At 35.7% G+C, this 16,144-nt stretch overlaps 1 protein-coding gene across 1 annotated transcript in view; it reads right to left on the bottom strand.

Annotated features, from left to right (window-relative positions):
- AGPS (alkylglycerone phosphate synthase) overlaps positions 1-16,144 on the bottom strand; it is a 132,502-nt gene that overhangs the window by 42,212 nt on the left and 74,146 nt on the right. The window contains exon 11 of the mRNA XM_056110156.1: positions 8,401-8,528. Within this exon, the coding sequence (XP_055966131.1) occupies positions 8,401-8,528 (128 nt within the window). The remainder of the gene's footprint in view (positions 1-8,400; positions 8,529-16,144) is intronic.

Raw genomic sequence — 16,144 nt, 5'->3', positions numbered from 1 at the left:
AAATTTTAAACATAGTTAAACTTATATTGAGGTTTTTTTTCAGATCAAATGGCTGAAGTATATGCTCTGCATAAGGTAACCCCATGCAGGTTTGGTCCCTAGCACTGCACTATCATCCAGCACCACTGAGACGAGCCCTAAGCACCACTGAGTATAGCCCCAAACAAAAACATTGTCAATTTCTAAAACATAAAGGAAAATCAATTTTATTGAAATGCTTTATTGAAAATGGTCATACCAATGTCTAACTAGATACATGAACATACAACATCCAGAGTTTCTTTTATACATAAACAAAATTTCATTCCGTAATCTAATCAAACAAAAGTACACATTTTGTTTTGGATCAAACTCACCAATTATTAGAATTAAAAACAAAACCAAACCCCTAAAATTCCCACCACCAACTTGGAAACTCTGTCACCTACTGCCACCAAGATTCCATTTCCTCTGTATCAACAAGTTGATGAAACAGCCATAGACACACACATATCAAAAAAAAAAAAATCCAAGAGAGTATATTATATTTGCTACTGTTAATTTCTAGTGGAATTTAATTTTAGAAACAAGTAAAATACAAGATGCAGACCTTCATAAAATCTTGCTTTGAAAATGCCATCTATAAACTATACCTTGAGTATAACTAGAATTAGTTTGATTAGATTACAAAATGAAATTAGATGTCATTAAGATTACTACTGGTTTTATTAGTAGACATGATAATGGTATTGTGATTATAATGAATATCTTTATTGTAAGAGAAGTATGTTGAAGTATGATGAAGCATCATGATCTCTAAATAGCATGTAACTTTCAAACAATGCAGAAAAAGCTCACAAGTGTATATAATAGAGTAAAATGTTAACAACTAGTGAATACCAAGACAGATATTCAAGAAATCATTGTACTATATTCTAAAATTTATTCAAGCTTTATATTTTCAAATAAAAAGTTTAGAAAACTAAGTTAGAAAACACCCAGGCTGTTCCTACAAATAGCAACCAATATCTAGTGACATTGTACGTGATTTTAACTAGTTACACAAAGGCTAAGTACCATTGTTTTAAAAAGTTAAAACAGCTTTTTTTATCTAGATAAAATATTAATTTTCAATAATGACTTTTAAAAATTTATCACAATCAAAGAGCTTTTATTAAGCATGTTTTAAAAAGTGCCTTTTAAAAAAGCCAGTAAGTGTTTTTTTCAGTTGTTCTAAATAAATTCTTATAAGCAAAGCACTCAAATTAAAACAAAGAATATCGACCGGTTTATGATCTTGTAGTTGACCATTTTTAACTACTGTGTATCAATGTAAAAACATGAAGCAGAAAGTTTCATAATATTTTAAATTAAACAAGGACACAGAAGTTCTTATAACCAAAAGGCCAATACAATGTCACCATTCTTTTTTAATTAATTTTGGTGGCGTGGAGGACACGCCTAAAGATGCTCAGTGAACCATCAAACTGAGCCACCTGCAGGCTAAGTGGCACTCTGTCCTTTGAGTTATCCATCCTCTCCCTCTCCATGTGACCATTCTTAAGCAGGTTGTATAGTTAGATCAGGCTTCTATGCTATAAAATTATTTGGGAGACTTAAAAAGTTGAACTATTTCCTTTACGGGTCTGGGACTTCACAACTTCTAAAAATGTTGGCTCGAAATTCACCTCCAGGCTATTCAATTATGCTAAATTGAGTTTTCCCTGGACCAAAAGAAAATTGGATAACAAGGGTCCTTGAGTTAAAGTGACCTCTAGTGGCAGGTGGTCAGAACTAACCAAAAGAAAATATTTTTACCAAGTAATTTTAATAGTGGGCAATAATAAATTCAGGGAATGTAAAAAGCACTAAAACAAAAAGTTTATTTAAATTGAAGTTAATGAAATATTTTTTCATACAGTAAGCTTCCCTTACTATAATTTCTCATATTACCTTATTATGCTCAAATATACTTTAGTATTAATCTTTTCAAGATAAGAAACTCATTATGGACTGATAAAGAAATATATCTATACATTTGCTTTGTCTGAAAAAAGAGGTGGTCACATTGACCTCAAAACACAGCCATATGATCGACTAAGTCAAATTGCTGGTAATTTCTTCCCTTCAGTGTTCTTTAAACCAACTACAATCAGTCATATTTAGTAGAATTTTCTGCAATAACTTTTTAAAAAGCAACACATTTCTTAATGCAACAATTTTATCCCCACAAAATTACTTATTAGGAACATTAAAACATTTCTACAAAATTTGTTTTCATGAAAGTCTTATTTCTTTTAAAAAAAAATCCAGATTTTGTGCTTCAGATGAGACACATTACTTGAAGTGTCTCCTACTTTACTAATTTTTGGCAAGAAATTTAATTTTCGATGTCTGCAGGATACTATTTTAACTTAAGGACAGTGCATAAAATATAACCACAAAATTACCCTGGTTAAGATATGCATCATCTTTAAATTCAAAGGTTTGTTTCTTCAAAAAGTCAACCAGATACATGTTAACCTTTCAGTATCTGTATTGCAAACCAAAATGCCCAAAAGGAGAGAGAGGGAGGGACAGAGGCAGGAGAGGGAGAGAGAGAGAGGAAGGGAGAGAGAGAGAGAGAGAGAGAGAGAGAGAGAGAGAGAGAGAGAGAGAGAGAGAGAAGTGCCTGCCATGGAGGTGGCAGTGTGGGGGACAGGGGAACTGGGGGCACTGGTGGTGAGAAATGTATACTGGTGAGGGGACGTTATATGACTGAAACCCAATTGTGAACAACTTTGTAACTATATCTCACTGAGTCAATTAAAATAGTAAAAACAAAAATAAATTTAAACTTTTTTTTAAAAAGTAAATAAGGGCCAGAGGGATAGTGCATGGGGTAAGGCGCTTGTCTTGCATGCAGCCAACCCAGTTTTGTTTGAATCTACCACCACAATAAGGTCCCACAAACACCGCCAGCAAGTGATTCCAAGGCAACCGAACAGAAAAGTTAAATCAAGATTTCTGTGGAGATTTCAGTCAGAATAACCCAAATTCTTGAGCCGTAAGACTATTCTGGAAATCATCTACTGACCTTACACTGATCTCACACTGCACTTGGTTTTAAAGTATTAGCTTTTACACAACTATACAAAAATTTAAACATAGAACATTTATCATATATGCAACATCCTTAGTGATTATGAGAAGACAAGAATTCAGTCTATTTAAAATACATAATACCCACTACACTGTATCTCAATTAAAAAATTAAATTCAAATGTTCAAAAACAAGTAAATGTAAAAAGAAGCGTGTAAAATATGAATACAGATTTCTAGACTTCAAAACTTAAAATGTAGGCAGATAACTGTGCTTCCTCTAATACATAAGACTGATAATACATATGAAATAATACAAAATTTAAGACTGACAAATGTTTAACTGAAAATTACACACTGACTCACAGGAGGAATAACATTGTAAACAGCAATTTTTTAATGAAAAAAATTTCTTATTTTTAATGAGAATTATTTGCTGATTTTAAAAAAGAAAATGATTCTATTATAGGGAATATGATTTTTTTTCTACTTATATTAAGATGAGTCAAAAGTTAATGCCTAAGAGTCTTAGGTTGTGATTTTACATTTTCCACATTATTAAGGCTAAAGTAACTTGTTCTGAATAGCTTCTGGTCAAAAATCTTCTTGTTAACTGTCCTTAAATTGAATACATTTTATTAGATCATAAATTAGTCAAACATTTGGTTAATGTCAGCTCTGCTTCAGAGGGAGAAAAAAAATACAACACATTTTAAAAAAAAATCCATTTTCTAACAAAGTATTCCCCATAATTGCTGCTCAATACAAAGAAGTTTTGAATGTTTTATAGTTTAAGAGCTAATCTAACTATTTTCAATGTATTTGAAACTCCTCAGGAAAAATCAAATTTTAAATTGAATAGGTAAAACAGTATAATGTTGATCTGAACTATGCTTTTCTTCCCAAATTCTAGTTTAAATCACTAGGAGAAAACTACACTATCAGTTTAAAGTTGTTTTAAAGAAAAGTGGTTGGGATCACCCCCCACATCCCCAGTCACAGAGCAATTTTTAATCTCTAATTTTAATCTTTAATTCTACATACCTCCTTTGATCCTGAAATTTCAGAGGAATGCAGGCCAATTTGCAACACCTACAGTTCTCTTTCTTACTGGACCAAAAGATCCTCTAGATACCACAGAGCATACTCTAAAGTTTCTACTAGGAGAGGGAAAAAAGAACCCAAATTTTCTTTTGAACTATATCAACACTGTTCTCCCTTTAACTTTACACAGTATCATTTCTAAACAAATATAAAAAAGAATAGAATATTATATCAAACATTGGTAATCTAATTAAAAATCTTTTTTTTAATAAAGTCTTAAAAGTCACTTACCCATCTACTGAGTAAAGGTGGAGATTATACTGGACTGCCATTTATAAGATAGAATCACATTAATCTTCTACTAAGTCTTCCTTTCTAGCTCCTCATAAGGCAGTCAAGTACTGAAAGAAGACAATCTCTCACATGGACCAAGAATCAGATGGAAGACCTTAGGAGGATTCTCCTGCTGCCAGTCTAAGGTTACTTAATTTATTTCCTTCAGTAAGAATAATGAAGAAAATACACAGAGCCCACTTTGCTATTTGTGAGCAATCATGTGTGCTCCTTTCCAAAACACACTGATCCAAAATATGGTTTTCCCTTTAAAAGCAACTTGAGTCTGAAAATATTGCAAAAATGGAAGTGCTATGAAATGACAGTGAGGAATTACAAGCAGCCAACTCATTATTCAATCAAGAATTTGGCACATTCATAAACCATGTACCATCTACTTTAATAGATCTTAATTCTCTTGCTATCAGTTGAAATTCCAAAGCACAAATTGAACAATGACCAGTGCCAAAACCTGATAGTTTGGGTTTTTCTTCTTTTTTCTGTTTTAGAATACTGTTACAAAGCAAAAACAGCACATACAGTACCATTCTTGATACAGGGGAGACTAATACATTCTGAAAACAAAGACATAAATATTCCTAATACTTGCATTTGTTTCCAGGGAAATTAAACATTAATACCTCTCTACATGTATAGTGCAGTAAGATTTAAATATGTAGATTCCCCTAATAGTGGAATATCTGCAAATCCTAGTAACTATTCTTGCAATTACTTCATTCATAAGAGCAGTAACTGAAAATCAAATACTATATCCACAGGCTTTTTAATCAGTTGCAAATAAGGTAAGTTTTCTAGTTAGAAATTTATGTCTTTAAAAACTGCATAATATTAAGTATAGAGAATCAAATTATTAAAAATATAGATTGTAAAGGAATTTCCTGTTTTACCACAGAGTGGCATTTCTATTATCATCTTATCTATTAAAAAGATAACATTCAAGATGATTTTGTGGAATGAACTCAAGTTATAGTCACTGCATACATATCCAAAGAATTTTTTAAAAACAAACTAAAAGATACTTTTATAAAGAGGGCAGTGCCCAGGAAGCCCAAGGACCGCTCCTGGAGATTCTCAGCCAACCAGGCCTTCAGTTCACTGCAGGACCCCAAGGATGTCATTGCTGCTCAGGTTAAGTGGTGCCAGGATTACGAGGGTCACCAGAGCTCTAGACCTCTAGGAACTTGCCTGGTGATGTTCCAGGGACAATGTGGTGCAAGGGACTGAATGGGGATAAGAAACAAGCAATTATCTGCCTTAATTCCTATATTATCTCTCCAGACCCAAAAGGATCATTTTTAAATTAACTTACAGAAGGCTGAAGAAAAATTTAATTCCCTGCTTTTCATTAGCACAATCAGCTCTTCTCAGTTGTTTTCTAACAATATTCAACTGTTTTTTCTTTTTACCTTTTTGGGTCACACCCAGCGATGTACAGGGGTTACTCCTGGCCTTGGACTCAGGAATTACTCCTAGTAGTGCTTGGGGGACCATATGGGATGTTGGGAATCGAACCTGAGTCAGCCTTGGGCAAGGCAAACACCCTACACACTGTACTATCGCTCCAGCCCCCAAATGATTTTTTCTTTAAAAAACAAAACAAAACAAAAAAACCTGCATCATATTGTATCAATAACTTATATTTAAATCCAGTATTTCCATTTTAATAAAATTATACACAATTTTGACATATTTTACATATCTCTTTAGTGAAATTTAAAATATTTCCATATTTTGGGGCTGGAGTGATAGAACAGCGTGTAGGGCATTTGCCTTGCAAGCAGCCGACCCGGGTTCGATTCCAGCATCCCATATGGTCCCCCAAGCACCGCTAGGAGTAATTCCTGAGTGCATGAGCCAGGAGTAATCCCTGAATATCGCTGGGTGTGACCCAAAAAGAAAAAAAAATAATAAAATATTTCCATATTTTAATGTCTGCAATATGGAAGAGAAAGATGAAACTCCAACTAAGGCACAGACTATGTCCACCTCTGCTCCAAAGACCAGATGAGAAAACCTTTTAATTAAATCTACCCTCTGTGTTCCTGGGTAGAGATACTGTGAAAGGCAGAGTTGCAAAGACAGACTGCCTATAATTTCATTAAGATCTTTTGTTAAAAATATCTGCAAAACCATAATGCCCAAAAGTAGAGAGATATTATGGGGAATAATGTCTGCCATGGAGGCAGGGGGAGGGTGGGAAAGGGGATATTGTTGGTGGGGAATGTGCACTGGTGGAGGGATGGGTGTTTGATCATTGTGTGGTTGCAACCCAAACATGAAAGCTTGTAACTATCTCATGGTGATTCAGTAAAATTAAAAAAAAAAAAAAATTCTGCAAATTGACTTTACCTTATACATCATATTGTTACCTAGAAAAAAAATCTGATGCAACATTCATGCTTCTTTTGCCACAAAAATGGAGCAATTAATAAAATTAATAAATATCAAGTAATAAAATGTCACTCAAAATTTGAATAAGAGATAAAATGTAGGGGCTGGGGCGATAGCACAGCGGGGAGGGCATTTGCCTTCCACACAGCCAAGCCGGGTTGGATTCCCAGCATCCCATATGGTCCCCCGAGCATCACCAGAAGTAATTCCTGAGTGCATGAGCCAGGAGTAACCCCTGTGCACTGTGCATTGCCGGGTGTGACGCCCGCCCCCCCCCCCCCCAAAAAAAAGAGATAAAATGTAAATTAAATTTGACAAAGATGAAAGTGAAAAACATACAAGTGAAAAACATAGAAAATAAATAACAAGACAAATGGAAATATACTCACTGAAAGACATCAGAAATTAACAATCGAGTACAATCTCTTTGGGGGAATCTCTTTTGTTGATTTTGGTTTAATAGGCAGGAAACTGCCAGACAGAACATGTGAGAAGGCAAAACAGAATTTGTACTTGCTAGATGAGCATTTCTTTCAGATCTTCCTTCCATTTCATTCTGGGATGGGTCACACTGGAAAGCTCCCTAACCTTAAGATTTAGTTGGGTATAGCTGATGGATAAAAGTCATGAATGCGAGTACATTCACCTGACTTCCTTTCTGCTAGGAAACGTTGAAATACTTAAAAACAAAACAAAACAAAACAAAAACCAATGTAGTTCAAACAATGAACTAAATGCCTAAAGAAATGCAAAACTTTCTACGATGTTAAATACAGAACTGAACATAAACTAAAATTCCATGGCATTAGTTTTTTAAAACTTTGATATTATTCTAGAAAGAAGAAATGGAAATTCTTTTATCTTAAAGGCAACTTCAGCGCTAAATTATGATGCATTTCTTAATTTAAGCTATAGTTTCTTCGGTAATATAAAACAAAGTACGGTCTGGAGTAGCAGACCCTACAGATTTTAAGAATTGATAAAGTTTTCGAATCGGAGGACTAGTACAGCCGTAGGGTGTTTGGCTGACCTGGGTACGATCCATGGCACTCCATATGGTCCCCTGACCACTGCCAGGAGCAAAGCCCTGAGCACTTGGGCATGGCCCAAAAAACAAAATAAAAAATTGGCAAGTTTGGCGGCCTATACATAATTTCTAAAGGTGGGCGTCACTGATATTCAGCCTTTTAATTCAATATATATCTTAAGAAAAACTGAATATTACTTTAGTCACAAAATATCTTACCCCGAACAACTAAAAAAAAAACATTTAATAAAAGAATCATTCAAAATCATCAGTCTTACCTTGGCTTTACAGCACTCTTAATCAAGAAACAGGTTTACATTTACTGAGAGAAACAGCAACTGTACTTAAAGGGATGACTTTACATTACCTTTTTGTAAAGAGGTGGAGGAGAACTGTATATCAGAACTATATATGAAGATTGTACGTGTCACATAAGTCAAATATGCAATAGAATTTTTTTAAAATATAATTATAAATTGGTGGGATTTGTTTTCTTTCTTTCTTTCTTTCTTTTTTTTTTTTACCTGTTTTGCAATTTCTCTTAAACAGGCTACTCCTTGTTCAAAATTAGGGAAAGCTACTGAGCCATACTTTTGGTATTCAGGGACTGGTCTGATTTTTATTGTAGCTTCTGTTATCACACCAAGAGTTCCTGAAAAAGAAGGGGGGGAATAATCCAATATATCACACGCCAATATTCTAAATCATATTTTAAACTTTTATCTATTTAGTCTAATATTAATCCCATGTTAATAATTAAATCTCTTTGATTTATAGTAACTAATGTCTTTTTAGAAAAACTAGGCAAATTTTATAATCCTAAACAAATGCTTTTGGATTACATTTTTTAGTTATAATATTTTAAAACATTTTAAAGATATGTAATCTTTCACCCAGGAGTTTTGAGGGTTTTTGTTTTGTTTTGTTTTGTTTTGTTTGTTTTGGGGCCACACCCAGCGATGCTCAGGGCTTACTCCTGGCTCTGCACTCAGCAATTACTCCTGGCACAGCTTGGGGGACCACATGGGATGCCGGGGATCAAACTCAGGTAGGCTGCATGGAAGAGAAGCACCCTACCCTCTGTACTATCTCTCCAGCCCCCAAGAGATTATCTTTAAATAATTTTTATAGTAATTCAACTTTGGAAAAGAAAAACAATTTAAAAATCAACAGGTTTTTATATCTCATATTCATTCAGGAAATAAGTATACTTTGGTACTTTGGTATAGATGATTAAAGAAGAGGAATAATACTGTGCTTTTTCTTCAAAGAACTCATACAAAAACAAAGGTATTATTAATATGCCCTTGTAAAAAACAAAACAAATACTCAGAGACAAAATCATTGTAACACATTTAGCACAAAAGAGTCACTACTGTAAACAAATGTTCTCTTCTTTAGTAAACAAAGGAGTTGGTAGATAAATTAAAAAGAAATATGAATAAATAATACCTATAAGATCTAAAACCCTATACTAAGAATTTTAAGAGACAATGTAAAAACTATTATATTTATTAAAAAATTTCAGATCAGTGACTGCTGATATATAAATGATAGAAATTATTATTAATACTATTAGCAAATTCTCTGAGAATCACGAAGAGAGCAAGAAAAATCTCTGAAGTTACAGAACTGAATTACAATAGTAGAAATAAAAGTATCACAAAAAGTAATTTCATAATAAATTTCTATCTACCTAAAATAAAAAAGGACTTAAAACTACTGACTCCTAAAAAGTAAAAAATATCATATCGGAAAACAATGTTTAAACATAAATGACTTCTCACAAAAACATCAAACATGACCCCATTATAATTAAATCACAAAAACTTTGAACACTTGGCCTAATCATTTGAATAATAAAAAAAAAAGATATGTCTGTAAACTTTAAAAGACAATAAAAGTAATACTTTCTCTCTTAGGATACAATTCTTAGGCCATATAATTTATGCAAAGTTTACAACTCGATGTTTTCAATTATTTTCACAAATATTTGTAACTATCACTATAATCTTAAACTATTTCATCATTCCCTGCTGCACTCCCGCCCCCCCTTCCCCCCCACCCAAATCCCCTGACTCTGGAACAAGTTACATCCCACCCACCCTGCAAACCTTCACCCCAGCCTTGGGTAGCCAAACAAACTACTCTTTGTTTCTAGAGATGCACTATTTGGGACACTTAATATAAATGGTATCTTGTTTGTGACAAGTTTCTTTCACTTTGGTAGTATTTTCAAGATTCAGTCATGGTATATAATATAACATGCGTTACTGATATGTGTACTTTAATTTATTCTTAATTATTGATTAACCACGGTATAAGTCATTTTGCTAGTCATTCATCAACTTATGTACATTTGAGCTTTTTTCTTTTCTTAAATAACCAGGCTATCAAAAAACAAAACAAAACCAAAAAAAAAAAACCACAAAAGCTATTCAGGAATAGCTAGATGGACAAGACACAGTGAAGGAAATGGGTGCCAAATTTCCATGCATCTCCAGAAGCACCACTTTCCCAAACCCTCTCTGCATTCACCTATCAAACCAGAAACTTTGAAGCAGCATTTTAAGGATTTTTAGGAAGTTCTCTCTTCGTAAGAGAACTACTGAGTTCTAGTGATTACTTAACATCGAATCTCTTCTCCATCCCTGGAAGTCAGGAAGTGGAGCTAAAACTTCCTTAGGTTTCTACCATTTGGCTACTGTGAATGCTAATATGAACATGCATGTACAAATTTTTGTATGGACATGTGCTTTCCTCTCTTCTGGATATAAAGATTTTATTGCAGTCCAAAAAACACCTTGCCCTCAATTACCTTTTCTTGAGGAAAGGGCCAAGCCCGAGAAGGGCAGGTTTCCCACTTCATGCAGACAGTCTTACGTGGGATAGAAACTTGACTCTAGTTGACACACTAACTCTGGGTCACAACTGCCTTTGCTCTGGTCTATAAAGGGCAGGTATCTATTTTCCTCCTCTCTTCCCTTAGCACTCAGCTGCTAGAACGGGGGTTTTATGGGGGAAGGGAAGGAAGCCACAGTCTCCACCACCAGCACTAAGGCACAGAAATGGGGAGAGAAACAAATCATAAATAGACTCTAATCTCTTTCCAAAGGAAATTATTCACCCTAGAACATGGGAAGTTCAAACTTAAATTTTCAGAAACAATGGAGTAGGTGGTAAGAGGCTATTGGAAGGACATAGATAAATTAAATGAAGAAGGAGAAAAGACTAGGCCTGCTAGTCTGCCTGGATAAACACAATGGTGAGGACCCCTCCTAGGCTTACGAGACTGGAGGCTGAGAAAAATGGCAATAATTTTACTCTGAATTTTCTTTCCCCTTCTAATTTCCCGGGGGGTGGGAGGGAAGCCCAAAAAGACAACAAAACCATAAAGGACCCTTCGAATTACCTATAAAAGATAAAAAGGAATGTCAGCAAAACTTCTACAGCTTTCAAGTTGTTGCAAGCTTCTAAGAGAAGAAATTAAGGAAGCTTAAAAGATTCCCTAAGACAAAATGCCCTGCCACAGAGGCAGGGTGGGATGGAGGGGATGAGGGGGGTGGGAGGGATACTGGGATTAGTGGAGGGATGGGCACTCGATCATTGAACAACGGAAACCCAAGCACAAAAATTTGTAAGTCTACAACTGTACCTCATGGTGTTTCAATTAAAAAAAAAAGAAAGATTCCCTAAGACAGAGGGAAGTACAGGTAATGAAAAAAAGGGAATAAAATCCAAGTCCAAGGAGCAAAAAAGCAGCATAGAAGTAATGCTAAAATATTACTTTGCAAGACATAGTAATCCATTGCCCTGCCTATAAAGGTGGGTTTTGAAAATGGCAAGAATAAGAAATGGTAGCCTTAAGTAAGAGAATAATCTTACGGTATATAATATTTAGAAAAGCTTGATACTCCTTGGATCAAGGCAGTGAGGAATAAATGAGGGAAATTAAGGAGTTTTAAGAAATGAAAGAGACATAAATACCTCTTTTTCTACCAAAATTACTGCCATTCACAAAAGAAAAAAATAAAGTATAAAAGAAGGTAGGGATGAAGAAGAGAAAAGTCTCAAATTAGGAAACTATTTTAAATAAGAACAACAATAAAAAAGAGTAGTAAAAATTCATAAAATATACACAATAGGGGGCTGGAGTGATAGCACAGCGGGTAGGGCATTTGCCTTGCACAAAGCTGACCTAGGTTCGAGTCCCAGCATCCCACATGGTCCCTGAGCACCACCAGGAGTAATTCCTGAATGCAGAGTCAGGTGTAACCCCTGTGCATTGCCGGGTGCGACCCAAAAAGAAAAAAAAAACCACAATAGTAAAAAGTGAGAAAAATATAAATAAAATGTTTATGCTTGTGGAAAGTTGCCCCTCCCCCAAACCAACCATGATCTTGAAAAGGAAAAAACCTGTACATTTCAAGCTTAATGAAATTATTAAGCAACTGCAACCAAAGACATAGCTCAAAGGACTGAGAAGATGCTTAACATGCCAGAGGCCCAGGTTTGATCCTTAGCAATGCGTGGTTTCCAAGGCACTGACAAAAGCACCCCCTGAGTACTTTGCCAGGAATAGCCCCTTAGCACTGTTGAGTGTGGCCCAAAATAGAGACAAATTATCAAACAAATATTTGGCAATATGAAAAACACTTGAATCAGAAAAGCAAATACCAAAAAACATACGTGGACAAAATGCCAAGACCTAAAACAAGAGATAAACAAGCTGAGGAAAAGAAATGAAACAACAAAAATGATACTAAAAATGAAGTCTAAGTTTGTTTGTGTGTTTTTTGCTTTTTGGGTCATACCCAGCAATGTTCAGGAGATACTCCTGGCTTTGTACTCAGGAATTACTTCTGGCAGTGCTTGTGAGACCATATGGGATGCCAGGGATTGAACCCAGGTGGGCCGCGTGCAAGGCAAACACTGATAGCACCAGCTGTACTATCACTCTGGCCCCAAAAATGAAGGCTAAGTTTTAAGTTATAAAGTATCAAAAAACAGAAAAGAAATTCAAATGAGAACAACGTAATTACTACAGAACATGGAAAGAATAGAGAATGAAAAATAAAGAAGTTGAGGCCGAAGAAATAGTAGAGCAGAGAATGCAAGAAAAGTTCAACATACATAGATCAACCAATGTAATTTAAAATCATATAGTTGTTTCAATAGATGCAGAGAAAGCACTTGAAGAGATCCACTACCCATCCATGATAAAAGCTAACAAAATGGGAGTTGAAAGAACTTTTCACAAAATAATTAAAGTTATTTACCACAAGCCCTCAGCAAACAAACTCAATGGTGAAAAACTGAAAATCTCTCTAAAATCAGGCACAACTGCCATAGGGGTGGGGATAGCAGGAGGGATACAGGGGATATTGGTGGTGGGAAATGTACACTGGTGGAGGGACGGGCGCTGCACCATTGTATGACTGAAAGCCAATCATGAAAGCTTTGTAAATATCTCACAGTGATTCAATAAAAAAATTAAATTAAAATAGAAAGTTAAAAATAAACTCAGGCATAAGACAAAAGTGCCCACTGATAACCCTACTACTCAACAAAGTATTTCAAGTCCTTGCCATAGTAATTAGGCAAAAAAGAGATATAAAGGGCATCCAGATAGAACAAAAGCTCCCACTATTCGCAGGTGACACACCATACTTAGAAAGCCCTAAGGCTCTACCAAAAAATTTCCTACAATCAATCAACTTGGATAGTGAAAAAAGAAAAAAAAACCAAAAAACAGAAACAACCCTCTGGCTTTTCTATACACAAATCAAGAAATAGAGGAGAGAAATTTTAAAAATCCCAACCTGAAGAGATAGTGCAGTGGGCAAGGGACTTGCCTTCCACATGAACTGACCCGGGTTCAACCCCTGGCATCCTGTATGGTCCCCTAGCACCAAATGGTCCCCAAGCACTGCCAATAGTGACTCCTGAGCTCAGAGCCAGGAGAAAACCCTGAGCATCACTGCATGTGACTCAAAACAAACAAAAGAATTCCATTCACAATTGTACCTCAGAAAATCAAGTACCTAGGATTTAGTTTAACAAGAGGTGAAAAACCTCTATGTTACCAAGATAAATAAAAGACTACAAAGGAAATAGGCACATATTCCTTGTTCATGGGTTGGGAGGAGTCACACTATTAAAATGTGATTTAATACAGTCCCTATTAAGAATTAACCAGTATACTTTACTTTTTAAAAACATTTTAATTGAATCACTATGAAATACAGAGTTATGAAATTATTCAGTCATGATTTTGTTTTCAGCCATACAACGCTCCAACACCATCCTTTCACCAGTGTACATTTCCCACCACCAATGTCCCCAGTTTCCTTCCTGCTACCCCACTCCCCAACCTGTCTCTATGGCAGGCACTTTCCTTCGCTCCCTCCCTCTCCTTTTGGGCATTATAATTTGCAACACAGATACTAAAAGGTTATCATGTATATCTCTTTACATACTTTCAGCACTCAGTTCTTGTCCAGAGTGATCACTTTAAACCATTATTGTCATAGTGGTCCGTTCAATACTCCAACTGCCCTTCTCCACCCCACTCCACCCCATCACTTGTGGCAAACTTTTAACCATCCCAGGTATTTTTCAAAGAAATACATCAAATGTTCCTGAAATTCAATGTCACTGTCGCTGTCTTCCCATCGTTCATCAATTTACTCGAGCGCACCCAGTAATGTCTCCATTGTGAGACTTGTTGTTACTGTGTTTGGCTTAACAAATATGTCGCGGGTAGCTTGCCAGGCTTTGTCGTGCGGACGAGATACTCTCGGTAGCTTACTGGACTCTCCAAGAGGGGCGGAGGAACCGAACCCAGCTAGGCCGGGCTGGCTGCGCACAAGGCAAATGCCCTACCACTGTGCTATTGCTCCAGCACATGGAATAATAAGCTTAATGTAAAAGAAAATGGAGACAACACTTTCCCCAACTTCAAAATGTACTACAAAGCAGAATAATCAAAACAGCATGGTATGTGAATAAGGATAGGTCCTCAAATCAGTAGAATAGCTTTGAAAATCCAGAGATAGATCATCAAATATATTGCAGTTAATCTTTGATAAAGGATGAAAAGACATGAAGTGAAGCAAGAAAAGCCTCTTAAACAAGTGGTGCTGGGAAAACTGGTCAGTCGCATACCAAAAAATGAACATTTTTTAACACTATGCACAAAAGTTAAATGGATTAAAGACCTCAATATCTGATCTGAATCTGTTAAGTTACAATGAGGAACATACAGGCAGAACTCTCATAACATGGAAGTTAGAGACATCTTTAAGGATTCAAGAGCCATACAAGCAGAAGCAAAGATTAACAAATGGGATTACTTAAAATTAAGAAATTCTGCACCTCGGGGCTGGAGTAATAGCACAGCAAGTAGGGCGTTTGCTTTCTCGTGGCCAACCTGGGTTCGATCCCCAGCATCCCATATGGTCCCCTGAGTACCAGCAGGAGTAATTCCTGAGTGCAGAGCCAGGAGTAACCCCTGTGCATCACCAGGTGTGACCCAAAAGCAAAAAAAAAAAAAGAAAGCAATGACCAGGATATAGAGACACAACCAGGACTGGGAGAAAACATTTGTCTACCACTTATCTGATAATATCCAAGATACATGAAGCACCAGTAGAACTTTACAAGAAAAAAATTCCAACCCCATCAACAAAAATGGGAAGAAGAAATGAACAGAAACTTCCTCAAAGAAAATACAAATGGCTAATAAGTATATGAAAAAAATGTTCTGCATCACTAATCATCATGGAACTGTAAGTCAAAACAATGAGATATCACCTTAAACCAAAAGAGGCTGACATATATCCAAAGAGGAAAAAAAAAAAATCCAGTGCTGATATAGATGCGGGTAAAAGGACCTTTGTTCAATGCTGGTAGCAATGTCAACTGGTCCAGACTATTTTGAAAACAATATGGATACTCCTCAAAAAACTAAGAATTTAATTTCTATATGACCCAGAAGTTACACTTCTTGGAATATATCCCAGGTGCACAAAAACACAATCTGGAAAAGACATTTGCGCCCCACGTTTACTGCAGCACCATTCAAAATAGCCACAATCTGGAAGCAACCCAACTGCCCAAGAACAGATTACTGAATAAAGATACTATGATACATCTACACAATGGAATACTACTCAGCTATAATACCAATGAAATCTTTGTTTACATGCTGCTATGCGGATGGATCTGGAATGTTATGCTGAGTGAAACTAGTCAGAAGGAGAGGGT

Source organism: Sorex fumeus, unplaced genomic scaffold, assembly GCF_029834395.1.
Source record: "Sorex fumeus unplaced genomic scaffold, SorFum_2.1 ptg000009l, whole genome shotgun sequence".
NCBI classification, from domain to species: domain Eukaryota; kingdom Metazoa; phylum Chordata; class Mammalia; order Eulipotyphla; family Soricidae; genus Sorex; species Sorex fumeus.
Note: the sequence above shows the minus strand (reverse complement) of the source record. Positions and strands in the feature narration are given on the sequence as shown.